The following is a 14570-nucleotide window of genomic DNA, read 5'->3' as shown; positions in this document are numbered from 1 at the left end:
GTTTACTGACTCACTTCAAAATCTAGCAGTGTTGCTCCCAGCTTTCAGATGAACTCCAGTCCTGTTTGGTTAACTGCCTTCTAGACATTACTGTTTCTGATAGCCCATAAATGTATTAAATTCCATATGCCGCTAAACAGAACTGTCTCTTCTTTGAAATTCCACATTTCAAAAGGACCCAGTTTCACAACATGGTTGGCTGAGGGAGTAAAAAAAAGCCACAGCCCAGGCTAGGCCTTCTGTCTCTAAATTGTCGGGCTATTTCCACAAGTATGGTCTTGCATTGGATTGGATTTCTGAGAAACTTCTGCACAGGCTTCATGCTACATGAAACAAAGATGCCCAAGCTTTCCATAAAGGTGGGAATTTGTCTTTTGGGCCACTTTTCAATGGACCCCTGCTGGAGATTCCTCTAGCTGACCCAACAGTGAGAACTTTTCATCCCTAAGTATCAAGGTCTATCTCCTTGCTGTAGGAGAACCAGGTATTAGAGCCAAAGGTCTAGGCTGCAGATCAGTCAGTGTCTCCTATACAGTTAGGCACACGTTAACATGTTCCTGCTTCTGTTTCTACCTTTACGAATGGTTTTTCTTGGAGTGTCAAGTCCAGTGCTTAGCCAGTGCCTGGCACATGGTAGGTGTTTTATTGATTAACAGGTCTCTCTACCCTGTCTTTCCATTTAGCTCCAAGTCTGCAATGCTTATTAAGCTATTTTTCAATTTCTTTTAATCCTTTTTGAGTTTTCTGCCTGATTAACCCTGATTAATTCGGTTGCAAATTTCTGCATGTCTCTGTGTATTAACTCACTTCAACTTCTTCTTGGTTCTACTGTTAATTTGTAACTTTATGTTTCTCTGTTTCCAAATCACGTTTCAAATGTTCCAGTTATGTTACTGTAGTCGGCCCCCACTGATTCTTTTACAAATTACAATATTCTCAGCATTAAATATTTAGTCTTTCTCATATCTCAGCATACCACCCTTACCACTCAAACTATACTAGCTATCTTTTTGTGCCACGAATATCACACTTTTGACAAAATAAAGTCATTGTCTACTTTTGCTGCTGGGTGATCAGAGATGAAGGCGGCTTTCAGATTTGCAGGCAGTTTCTCATTTTGCCACATGGAACATTTTCCAATTTGGTTTCTTAAGAACCTGCACCTGCATGGTCTGTCCTCATTTCCCCCTCTTCTTTCTCTCTACTTCTTTTTAGATGAGCTTGCTTCTTATTTATTGGGCAGTTTAATTCTGCCAAATCATTCAGGGTGGTCAGGCTGATCAAACTCTTCCTATCTGGCCTGCTTTCCTGTTCCCCCACCATCACTGTTGCCTCCTTTCTTCAAGTCTATATTTAAGGGTTAAAAGATAAATTTCCCCCTCCAAACTGAAGAAAAGTTAGAAAAGAGCAATCTTTGTAGAACAGGGTTCTTGAGCACACAACAAAGCTACAAACTGCTTCAGAGGCTTCTGTGCCTTAGGGATCATTAAAGAAAATTGAAAAAGCCAAAACAACTTTTAAAACTTCTTCCAATTATTTTAGAGGCTGGACACCTTTTTACTGAACAGATTTTATTACATATATTCATATGTTCTAGCCCCACCTTGTACTCACACTTCATGGGTTGGGTCCCCAGATGTGACTACTACCTGGGACTCTTGAAGTAATCTTGTGGGCCTATAATTTAAAAACTCTAAGTTCACAAGCCTCCATGGGAGTCATGAAAGTAGAGAAAATTAGCTCTCAGGAAAAGCATTTACTGAGATGGTGCAGTGGTGACAGTAACTATAAAACTGTAGTCCCCTCCCCCCCCCCAACATGGGGGTCACTCACAAACACAATGTGCATGGGAAAACTAGGTTCAAAGCTTTTTGTTTTTGTCCTTAGGACAAGTTTAATGGAGCTCCAAAATGGTTTAATGGAGCTCCAAAATGTCAGATGGGCTGGAGACCTGAAACTGACTATGATACAAACATCGTTAAACAGTATTTGGTCATTAGAAAGTGAGAGGGAGAAACACAGCAACCTTAACCCAGTCATTAGGCTGCCACCCTGCATGAGGAAGGAATGATCTCAGATTCAGGTCCTGTGAAGAAAGGACTACCAACACAGTAACGGCCATGTTGTGCGATGACTAATATCGATAAACTTAACCCTTCTGAACATTACAGGGATCTAAGACACCTCCAGAGGTCTCGGGATGGAAAATGCTGTTCACAGCCAAAGAAAGAACTATGGAAGTTGAATCGCTATTTTTTTCTCTTCTGTTCAGTTTTGTTTCATCTTTCTGATGGTTCCTCTTATTGGTTTTAATTTTTACTTACAACACCACTAATGTGAAAATATGTCTAATAGGAATGTAAATGTATAGCCTATATTAGATTGTGTGCCATCTTGGGGAAGGTGGTAGGGAGGAAGGGGGAGAAAAATTTTAAACTCAAAAGCATATGGAAGTGATTGTTGATCAATCAAAATAAACTAATAAAATTTTAAAAAAAAGGACTACTAAACCTACATTACACTATCTTGGTTCAGTCTTCTAAGGCCTTGGAGTTTTAAAGCAGGCATGAAGGTATCAAACATTTGTCCACTCTTTACATGAAGAAGGCAAGCTAAGTCTGCCTCCCTGAGGCATCGAGCAGAGAACAGTTCACTTCCCTTGGAGAAATACTCCCCCCTCCTACTCTGTACTGCATCGAAGGCTTTGTTGTGGTGCTCCAAGTGTGACAGCCTTGTGGACATACTTCATCATGACTGTCAGGCAGGTCACTGGTAGTGATCTGGCAAATGATCTTATCAAGCAAGGAGAAGAGACCCTTGAATGAAATTCCCTTGTTTGCCTTTAAGACTCTAATTTTTAGGGCAGCTAGGTGATGCACCGGCCCTGGGGTCAGAAGGACCTGAGTTCAGATCAGCCTCAGACACATAACGCTCACTAGCAGTGTCACCCCAATTGTCTCACCAGTGCATTTTGGGCCAGGGACCACTGGGATATTCATGGTTCTCAGTCTGCCCTGCTTCTTGGGGTACTGCAGCTCTGCTTGGGCACAGCATTTCCACTGGTTAGGCTACTCAGGGGACTCCCAAGTTCTCTTCCCCTCTGTGGCAAGACTCTTCTCGGCTGAGAGGGCTTCCAGGTTCGATGCTGCTTCTTCCCACGGGTGGCTGTCTCTTCATATCCGTGTCTGCCTCAGTTGTACCCCAAAATGTCTCATACAAACACATCCTTGATCTGCTCGATGCGGCCTCTCCCTCCAGCCAAATCCCTGCTTGGTCCTGTGGACAGACGGCAGGGAGGGAGAGAAGGAAGAGATTTTCTCCCCACATGCAGAAGTCTATTCCACAAAGTGTTCCTGAGCCTGACTGCTTCAGCCTCCTCAAGGCTTAGCTATTTAAAGCTTCCAGAAGGGTGGCTAATTTGTTTTTTGTTTTTTTAGCCAAAACGGTTTCTTTTCTCAGGCTTAAACCTCATGAATGGATCATAGAGAAGACATATCTTATTTCCACATTGCAACCCCATCATGTACAGTAACAGGTGGAGGCAGGTGTCAGTCAATAAACATTTATTAAATACCTGCCATGTGCCAACCGCTGTTCCGAGTGCTGGGACACACAAAGAAGCAAAACCATTCCTGGCCTCATGCCACTCCCAGTGTAATGGGGCGGGCAGGCGGGTGGAACGCAAGCCAATGTACAAACAAGCTATGTGCGGTGGTGGAGGGGAGGAGAGACTGCTGAGAGGAGGGGCGGCACCAGGATGAAGAGGGGCCGGGAAAGGCTTCCTGCAGAAGACGGGATTTGAGTTGGGAGCCGAAGGAATCCACAAGGAGGAGATGCAGAGGGAGAGCATTCTGCGCGTGGGGAACAGGCAGAGAAGACGTTCAGAGCCTCGAGATGGAGGACGCGGGGAAGAGCCGCCTTTCCTCTTACACATGTAGAAGACAAAAGCGAACACTTCTTGGTTGGCAGCCAGTCATTTATAAATTAATCTTTTTTTAGATCAAAGGTTCCTTCTTTTGAAAACTTTAGACTTCCTAGTAGTCTCCAATATGCCAATTCCACTTGTCTCTAAATTATCAAGTTTCTTTCATGAAGTGGGTGTGTGTAGTATGCTATCTGTGGGAAAGAGCTATTTTATCCTTCAACATCCTCCTTTTTCCATACTTGTATTTCCCGTCTTGTAGGTTCTTTTAGCCTTTTCCACTGAACATTCCATTTGGAAGCTCATCAGGCCAGAGGAGCCTGTTCTGGGCTTCAGTGGCTCAGGGCATCACTGGATGCCAGGAATGTGGCTAAGCCTCAGTCGAATGACAAGGAAGCTCATCTCCTTCTGGCCACACATGTGCCTGCTCCACTGCATTTCTTACTTTCCTCATTAGCTTTTTGTCTAAACCAGGGGTCAGCTTGCTATATCTCAAAGGCCAAATCTGGCCTACTACTTGCTTTTATATAGCTTGCAAGCTAACAATTACTGTAGTTTGCCAAGTCCTGGTCTGGATAATAGACTTTTAGTCTATATAGAAACACAGAACAAATCCACATGTGCTAAAGGATGTGGGGGGGAAAACCAGATTTGCCATTTATATGCTATTTGGGAAGCCCTGGACAAAGAGAAATTAGACGCATGGCATCCTGCTGCTCACTGCCTGAGGCCAGTAGTCTCAGGGTTGGTGTGTCCAGTGCTAAGGAGGACAAGGAAAAGTCCCGGTCTCCAAGTGAGAAGGTTGGGCCCATTTCCCTTGTTTCTGAAGCACGTTCATTCAGTCCTCCAGTCCTCCTGAGTCCTTGGGTCCTCCCGAGGTAAAATATTTGTAAAAAGCACTTAGGCCAGTGCCTGGCACATAATAGGTATGACATAAATGCTTATTCCCTTCTCTTCCCTTTCCCTAATGGTGTCACAGGGTACAAGGTGGCTCAGGTTCAACTTAGTTTTTGATCAGGTTGATACTATAGGAAGGACTTTTACCAGCATGGTTTAGGCCTTAAAATGTACCGCATGTAAGGTGGTCACAGACACAGATGTGGAAATAAACATACACACGAATACTCCTCAGTGTGTTTGATAGATTTAGATTTTTCTAACAGTCATATTCTGTGAGCTTAAGGGAGGAGTCAGCACAACTAGGCAGTTGCACTCTGAAAAACAACCACAAGACGAAACTCTTTAATGGTTTTGAAAGGTCTCAGCTCTATTTGGTAGCTATAAAGTTTCTTGAAGAGCCATACAGAGTCATACTGGTTTCTATTAGGAACTGGAATTCAGATAGCAAGGAACCAATTATTTAACTGTGGAACAAAATCTCTGTATTAATGTAGCCAAAGTCCACCAGAAACAGTTTATTTATATGTGAGCATTCCTGTTCAGAGAGAGCTAACCAGGCAACTTTTCCTCTGCTGATCGGTGTTCTCTCTCTCTCTCTCTCTTTAGTAGCACTAAACCAAAAGACAAAACACCACAGCAAGGCCAAAGAATGGGGCCCAGCTGAAGATTTTTGGGTGAACCTGAGCATAGCGATGGTCAAGGTTAAGTTGGCCACGCCCTTAAAGAAACATCTTCCCCACACCAATGATTCCTTCCACTGCTTCCCTTTCAGGCTGGTCAAAGGCGAACAGAGAGAAGAAGCTGTCGTCTCAGTTTAAACAAAGATGCTTCTGCTCTTCCCCTGGTCACCATAAATGAGACTAAGTCTTAGTTTCAAGAAATCAAAGTCCTGGACGGCTGATAAGGCCTCTTGATGCGAGTCAGACCAAGTGCTTTGTAATGCTCACTTTCCCCCAAAAGACTTTACATTGTTTCCATGATTGAAACTTTAGTTCTCTATGTTTCCATAGCTGATTGACCTTGTCACCAAGCAATTCTAGAAGAATAAGATTCAGATAAAAGACAGTGCTTACAGCAGCATTCTACCATCTTATGTGAAGAAATAAACAAAATTTTTAACTTTGTTGAGACCTATTCCCCTCTTCAAAGGAAGAGGGTTATTTTTTTCCCCCTTTTATCATTCCAATTTGGACTGCAGTGGTCTGTAGGTAGACTATTAGGGTATATAAGCTATTTCAATTAAGGAAATAATTAAGTTCTGATTTAGAGAAACTGAGGAAGTTTTTTTCCCTACAATTCTTGTAGTTTGCTGTTGCTTAGAAACTGGAAGAGAAAAGTCAGCACTGCCCAGGGGGGCAGAGATGGGTCACAGTAGATCCATCCCTATGTCCCTCCTGTTCTTTTTGCTCTACTTGCCACTGGGAAACAACCCTAAATGAAAGCACTGAGCCTCTTCTCCAAGCAGACCCTTCTGCTTATCTCCCTTGGCCATAAGTTTCTTAACTGACAAATGGTATCAATACTGACTGACTTCCAGCAACCTATATTGCTCACCTATGAAACACAACTTCCCTTTCAGGTATGCAAATTAAATACCAAATTCCCTTTCCAGGCCAACAGCACCCCCCCCACACACCTTTTTTAGATAGTGATGGCTTATGACTATGCTATAATAGGGATCCCAAGAATCTCTCACTGCAAATCTCAGTCCAAAGAGCATTCTTAAGGATTGTTGGATTATTTCCACTAAGATGGCCCCCCAAAATGTCCAGAATAACAGCTGGTCAGAAAACATGGCAGAAGAAAGTGGATCTCTGAGCCCATATCTAGCTTGTTATTTCTGGCCTCCCTCTTATAAGCTCCCCTTTGATATCAATTAGTCACCAAGAGTCATCTCTCAAAAATACTCATACCTTTAAGCACAAGGTTTCTCATGAATATGAATTTTCTAATGTTGAATAACTCTTACCCTCTGATAACATGCCTTCTCATATTTATAATGTTTAAAAGGTTTCTCTCCAGGATGAGATTTTGAATCTTTGATGTTGAATGAGAACTGCCTTCTAGCCAAAGGCTTTCCACATTCATTAATTATGTTCATGATTTCTCTCCAGTATGAATTGTCTGATGTTGAATGAGTGCTACCTTCCACTGAAAGGCTGTATCACATTCATTACATTCATAAGGTTTCTTACCAGTGTCAGTTCTCTGATGTCGAGTAAGATCTATCCACTGACTGAAAGCCTTCCCACTTTCATTACATTCATAAGGTTTTTCACCAGTATGAATTCTCTGATGTTGCATAAGCTGTGCTCTAAGGCAGAAGGCCTTACCACATTCGTTACATTCATGAGGTTTCTCACCAGTATGAATTGTCTGATGGTGAGTAAGTCCTATCTTCTGGCTAAAGGCCTTCCCACATTCACCACATTTATACAGTTTCTCTCCAACATGAATTCTACTATGCTGTTTAAGTAGTGGCCTATGACTGAAGGTCTTCCCATATACTTTACATTTATACAGTTTTTCCAACAGTATGAATTCTCCGATGGTGAGTAAGTCCTATCCTCTGAATGAAAGCCTGACCACATGCATTACATTCATAAGGTTTCCCTTCAGTATGAGTTCTTTGATGTTGAGTAAGCTGTGATCTCAATCGGAAGGCCTTCCCACATTGAATGCACTGAAAAGGTTTCTCACCACTGTGAATTGTCTGATGGTTATTAAGTCCTATCCTCTGGCTAAAGGCCTTTCCACATTCATTACATTCATAAGGTTTCTCTTCAGTATGGATTCTCCGATGTCGAGTAAGTCCTATCCACTGGCTGAAAGCTTTGCCACATTCATTACATCCATAAGGTTTCTCACCAGTATGAATCCTCTGATGCTGAATAAGTCCTACCCTTTGACAGAAGGCCTTTCCACATTCATTACATTTATAAGGTTTCTCACCAGTATGAACTGTCTGATGTTTAGTAAGCCCTGTTTTCCACCTGAAAGCCTTCCCACATTCATTACAGTCATAAGCCTTCTCTCCAGTATGAATTCTATGTTTTTTGAGATTTTGATTTTGAGCAAAGGCCTTCCCACATTCATCACATTTAAAAGGTTTCTCACCAGCATGAATTCTCTGATGTTGAATAAGTCATATCCTCTGAATGAAGGCCTTTCCACATTCATTACATGCATAAGGTTTCTCACCAGTATGAATTTTCTGATGTCGAATAAATCCTGTCCCCTGGCTGAAGGGCTTCCTATATTGAGTACATTTGGAAAGCTTCTCTTCACCATCATTATTTCTTGGGAAATATCTTATTTAAACATATTTTATTACTTTTTCTTAAATCTGAATATGTTCTGAAGCATTTTTTCTTTGTACAACTGTTACTGAGACTCTTTTTTTTCCTCTGCTCTGGAAGATTTATGACTGGCTCTAGAATGAAGCTTCTGCAATATTTATTATATTCATGATACTTCTTCTGAGTCATTTTTGCTTGCTGAAAATATTTTTCCTCATTGCTCCATTGTTTCTTTAACTTGCCATCATATTCCCAAGCTTCTTGAAATTTCAAAAAAACAAGAACCATCCTTTGAGACTCTTTCCTGAGTTGATTCTTCCAATAAAATACACAATTCCTGGACTGACTCATTGGTTTTGTGATAAGGCCCTGGTCTGAAAGAAATGAAAAATGTAAATGTCTTTTGCTTCATGAGTTTTATACACAGTCCTGTCTTCCTTGTCTTTCATCAAGAAAAACCATTCCCTATTTTATGCCAAACTGCTACCCAGTTTCCAAGCAGATTTTGTCAAAGAAAGAGTTCTTACATTGATGTATTTTCTTCAGTTGATCTAATGCCAGATTGATAGATGTTAATAGATGTATTTCCTTTTAGATCTATTTGCTCTAGTTTATTCTACTAAACTAGATTTTAAACCCATATGAGATTATTTTTAGAATGATTGCCTTTTCATATAATTCTGAGAACTTGTAATGACAGTGCCTCTTCACCCCTGCCTTTATTCATTATTTCCTTCAGTATTCTTGGCTTTCTGTTCTTCCATGAGAATTCTTATTGTTTCATCAAAAATCCATCAAGTATTCCTTTTGTAACATGACTGAAATAGCTTTAAATCTTGTATCTAATTTAGATATGACTAGTGAACCTACAAATAAGACCTCCATGTAGTGACAAAATGAAGGAATAATCTGAAGATAAAGAATGAACCAAACTAGGTAAACAAAAAATACACAGATCAGAAGAGAATAAGGAAGAAAACAAGGTATCTGTTATTTTATTTAATACACAAAATGCTAAGTTGAGTTGTGATCTCACTGGGGCCTCCAGAAGGTGCCTCCAACTAAAGATGTAAAGCTCTATAAATACCGGACTATCCTGTGTGAAGGTTGTATGTACATGAACTCCCCTTAATTCACAACAAGGTATTCAGTCAGCAGGCTGGGGGTCTTCCCCACATACTCTTACATGATAAGGATACCAACGGATCACAATTGTCCTAATTATCCTTCACGCTCACCACATGATCAGCTCATTTTCTTTTTCAATTTTACATTTCTTTGATTACATCCTTCACTCTGGTTTTGACTCATAGTCAGTTTCTTATCGGTGTTAGGTCATAGTCAGCTTACATCCACCCAGGGACTCTCCCTTGCCCTCTCAGTGAAACTCACTTTTAGTTTATCAAAGACCATGTTATTCCATGACTCAGTCAAATAACACAGGAAGAATACCAGCATTAAAAAGATGGGTCTTTGTTTCAAGAGTAATGATGGAGTCATCAAACAAACTTTGTGATTATCCAAAGGTAATCCACCTGCCTAATTTTTGGCTTAACTCACAATCTATGTGCAGTATCTGTTACATATTAAGGCAAAGCAAGGCAACAAACAGTAATGGTTCATTAAGTGCTAGGCATTGTGCTAAGCACAAGGGATACACAAGCAAATGAACACAAGCACAAAGACAGTCCCTGCCCACAAGGATGTAACATCTTAACGAGGGAAGACAATGCATAAAGGAAACTAAAACTGGGGGGCCGCAATATGGCACAGTGGATAGAATGCTGGGCCTGGAATCAGGAAGTCCTGAGTTCAAAGCCAGCTTCAGACACTTCCTAGCTATGTGACCCTGGGCCAGACACTTACCCCTGTTTGTCCCAGTTTCCTCATCTGTAAAATGAGCTGGAGAAGAAAATGGCAAACCACTCCAGTATGTTTGCCAAGAAAACCCCAAACGGGTTCACAAAGAATTGAAATGGCTGAACAAAGACCAGAAAAGCTGGACGGGTGGGGGAGAATTACCAAGGGAAGTCACAGCAGCAAAGTCCTTGCTTAGAAGTACAGGCAGGAGGGGAATGCAGCACACACGTTTTTGAACACATGCGTGTACATGTACATATATGCATATGAGTTTGTGTGTACATATACCCTTCTGAATGAGATCTATGGGTTGTCTCTTTAAACCACAAGTCATAGACTTGACAGCAGACATTTTTCTTCCTCTTAGATTTCACTGTGTGCATAGTGAGGTCAAACTCTTTTAAGTGGTTATTGATCTCATCCAAGAGATGTTCCGGGGTTAAATGTAACCAACACAACATCATCTACAAATGGAAATGTCTGAAGGGCTTCACCTTCTTCCACCGATGCCCTGCGCTCGAGCTCCCCCATGACAGCAGCTCCCTCCTTCAGTGCGCATCTGCCTCCACATTTGTATCTGGTTTGATCTTAGGAATCAAAGGGTCTTCAAACAAGATTTTCTTTGCTGTAATATCTTTACAGGATCACACAGTTTTCATGTCTGCATGGAGGTCTTCTAATATAGGCTGCATGAGCACTTGGTCATGTTGTAGGGGGGGCTTCCTTTCAGGTATGAGTTGGACTAAATGAGCACTGAAATCCCTTCCAACTCAAATGGAGGAGCTTATTAGGTGCCATTTTGTTCTACTGAGGTAAATATACTTTCACTGTCAAGAAACAATAAGAGCCCAAAGGGACCTCTGAAGCCACCTCGTTCAACCACTCATTTTAGTTTATTTTAATCTCATTTTAAATATTTTGAACTTAAGCACAAAACCCAGCCACGTTTCACGTAGACAGAACACAAAAAGGAGATTGTGTATGAAACCATGAATCTCCATTTCTAACACTCGTTTCATTTCATATAATACTTTCAGTTTTAAAAATATATTTTATCTTTTTTTCCACCACCAGAATTTTTCTAATATCAGTCTCCCTCTCTCTTTCCAGAGCCATTCCACAGGACAAAATATTATTAAGGGAAAAAAAAGAGAGAAAAAAAAATCAGTAACACCAAGAAATGTGTCAAAAAGTCTGAAAACATATACGATATTCCACACCTATGGACCTCTCATTTCTGCAAAGGAGTTGCGGGGAGGGCCACTTCTTACAGATTTTCTTTGGAGCCATACTTATTCTTTATAACTTTGCAACATTCATGCTTTAATTTTTTTGTGTGTGTGATTCTTTCCATTTACATTGTCACAGTTACTATGTATATGGTTTTCTTGGCTCTCCTTACTTAACTCTACATCAGTTCCTGTAGTTCTTTCTAAGCTTCTCTGTATCTATCGCATACATCATTACTTACCACACAGTATATTCCATTCCACTGATGTACCACAATTTGTTTATCCAATTCTCCAATCATGGAGCATTGATTTTGTTTCCAGTTTTTTGTTACCACAAAAAGCTATAAATATTTGGGTGTGTAATATGGGGACTTTCTTCTTTTCAGTGACCTCCTTAGGGTATATGTCGAGTGGTTAAACTTTACTTTCAAAAGTGTTCTTCTTGTCACGTCTTTCTTCTGTTCTCTTCTGAGAATTTTAAAAGATGTTTCAGTTGGCACTCATTTGCTTTTTGTTTGGCATCAATTTTGTTAACTTCTCCTCTCTCTCTCATTCCCAGTGCTCCTGAACCCCAATTTCAAAATGGTAAAGAAAAAAAGACCTTTGTGTTAAATAAACAGTCAAGCAAAAATGCTAATAATATTAATAATAATAATAATGATATGTAGCATTTAAATAGTGCCTACTTTGTGCTAGGCACTTTACAAATATCATCCTAGTTGATCCCAATAGCCCTGGGAAATAGGTGTTATTATTATCTCCATCTCATAACTGACAGAACTGAAGCAAATGGCTGTTAAATGATTTGCCTGAGGTAACTCTGTGGTTTTTGTTTGTTTGTTTGTTTGGTGCAGTTCTGGTGTGAAGAAGCCATTTACTCCAGTTTCTCAGTGGATTTCTTAATCATTATTTGGTCTGGTGTAAATTTCAGGTTTTTGCTGGAATAGATCTGGGGGAGCTGGGCAGCCTGCTTCTATTTAAGAACCCATCTTGACTGGAAGACCCTCAACCCCTCATTTTAAATATGACAAAACTCCTGAACTTGAGCAAGGTTACAGACAGTGATCATTAGAGGCGTTGTTTGAACTTATGTCCTCTGGCCCCAGAAGCGGTATTCTGTGTTTATGTGTGCCACACAATGGGCTCACCCACCTGCATAGCTGCTGCTTGGGCCTGCCCCCGTCTGGCATCCAAGGCGCACACCTGTGCTCTAACTGGTAGATTACATCAGATTTGGAAACTGTCAGTGCTTTTCAATGAAGATGGGAGAGGGCTCAGCATAGGGCACTGATGATGCAATCCTCACCCTGCCTGTCTCCTGTCTCTCTCTCTGAGGATCACCTGGCAGTCTGGAAGACTAGGGTGAGGGTCGGAGGGAGTAAACCAGACCCTTCGAGGACATTTTGTATCGTGAGAAAGTACTAGGGGGGAGGGCACCAGAATGGATTTGGGGTCAGAAAAAGGATTTTTCATTTGATCTTGCTAAAAGGCTAGGAACCACTCATGTATTCATACCTGTCTGCACTGGGACTTGTTACTGCAAGGATCTTTCTCCTTTAGGGTGTGGAGGAAAAGTGGGTTTAAACCTCAAGGATCCTGGGCTGAAGCCCAAAGCACAATCTGTCCCATCAGAGCGGGCATCTTACGTGTCTGCACTGAAAGAGGATGAGCTGTACAAGGAAGCAGAGCCCCCCCAGGGGGAGATTCCAAGACCTGGGGTGCCCCCTCCTCACCCAGACACACCGTGTGGATGCAAAATAACAGCGAGTCCACACTGAAAGAGGACCAGCTGCAGGAGGAAGCAGAGCCCCCCCAGGGGGAGATTCCAAGACCCAGGCGCCCCTCCTCACCCAGACACACCAGGTTCTGGTAGTTCTCCAGCATCACCTCCCGGTAAAGCTCCTTCTGGGCAGGGGCCAGCTGCCCCCACTCCTCCCAGGAGAAGTCCACAGCCACGTCCTTGAATGTGACTGATTCCTAAACAGCAAATACAAATTCCTGTTTGTACAGGAACCATCTCTCACCAAGATCTAGTGGAAAAGCAAAGTGGGCAGGAACAGTATAGATGAGTTCTCCAGATGATTCCGGCTTTGGTGCATGAGTGTGGAGAAAGTGTTTGAGTTTGTGCTGGCTCCTAAGTGGATACCCCAAGCAATAATAAGAGTTCATAATCACATGGGACTTTTCCACAAGTACCAAGCTCACAATGACCTTGTGAGGCAGGCAGTCAAAGCAAGCATTCATCATCCCCAGGAGAGAGACAAAACTGAACTTGGGAAACGAGGGCAAGAAGAAAACTTTGGTACCCTGCATCAAGTCAACATAAAAGAAATGGTCCCCAAACCCAGGTTTCTAAGCCCCAGGACCACACTCTTTATACTCTACCCTTGTGCCTGTTGCGATACTGCCTACATCATTGCCTGAGCACTGATGTAACCCCACCCTCAGACCAGAAAGAAAAAATTCAGGTATAAAGGACCCGCATGATTTAGCAACCACCACTGCACAGGAGAAGTGAGTTTAGTATACAGTATTACAGAAGGCAAAAGATACAGGAGTACAGCCAAGAATAACAAGTTATTCTTACAAGCAAAAAAAAAATGGATCTTTAATGAAATACAGGACTTTCAAGCATTTCTGCTGAAAGGAACAGAACTGTGTAGAAACTCTGAAATCCAAAGACAGGACTTAAGTGAAACATAAAGGAAAACATGAACATTCATAAGTAGCTAAACAAAGAAAACCTAACTGATATAAAGAAAAGATAAATGAAAACAACATAAACAAGGCACTAAATTTAAGCAACCTTAAACATTTCTGTCAGAGCCTGAAAAAACAAACAGAAATATAAAGAGAAATTTATAAACAGAATGTTGGAAAACATGGACTCAATAGCCCAATGGAGAATTCTCAATGAAAATCTTAGAGAATATATGTCCCATGATCATTACAGAAAAGGCAACCAAATGCTAGAGCGTGAGGAGCTCCATAAAGAAGGGCAGAAACTGGAAACCCGTTTTCTGATTTCGAGGTAGTTACTGGACACAGCCCTGGGCCTGGAGTTGGGAGAGCCTGAATTCTAATCCAGCCTAAGATGTTTCCTGGCTGGGTGACTCTGGGCAAGTCACTTCACCTGTTTGTCTCAGTTTCCTCAACTGTAAAATGGGGATAATAGCAGCAGCTCCTTTACAGGGTTGTTGTGAGGATCAAATGAGATAATATTTATAAAGCCTCAGCACGATGCCTGGCACATAGTAGGCATTATATAAATACTTATTCCCTTCCCTCCCTGAGGCTACAATGTAATTAACATTGCAACCAATAAAGGACATATGAACAAATGATGAAATGGTAAAC

The 14570-nt window shown here is 41.5% G+C and overlaps 2 protein-coding genes across 2 annotated transcripts in view; both read right to left on the bottom strand.

Annotated features, from left to right (window-relative positions):
• Nucleotides 1-14570, bottom strand: part of LOC110201792 (uncharacterized) — a 67077-nt gene that overhangs the window by 41628 nt on the left and 10879 nt on the right. The gene's annotated exons all lie outside the window — the stretch shown is intronic.
• The window catches only part of LOC110201808 (uncharacterized), a 40968-nt gene continuing 33196 nt past the window's right edge, over nt 6799-14570 (bottom strand). Inside the window, 4 exon segments of the mRNA XM_078151859.1 lie at nt 6799-7351; nt 7353-8117; nt 8119-8397; nt 8399-8495. Of these exon segments, the coding sequence (XP_078007985.1) occupies nt 6920-7351; nt 7353-8117; nt 8119-8397; nt 8399-8495 (1573 nt within the window). The 3' untranslated portion in view covers nt 6799-6919.

The sequence above is a fragment of the Phascolarctos cinereus genome, unplaced genomic scaffold (genome assembly GCF_003287225.1).
Source record: "Phascolarctos cinereus isolate Bilbo 61053 unplaced genomic scaffold, phaCin_HiC Scaffold_4;HRSCAF=312, whole genome shotgun sequence".
NCBI classification, from domain to species: domain Eukaryota; kingdom Metazoa; phylum Chordata; class Mammalia; order Diprotodontia; family Phascolarctidae; genus Phascolarctos; species Phascolarctos cinereus.
Note: the sequence above shows the minus strand (reverse complement) of the source record. Positions and strands in the feature narration are given on the sequence as shown.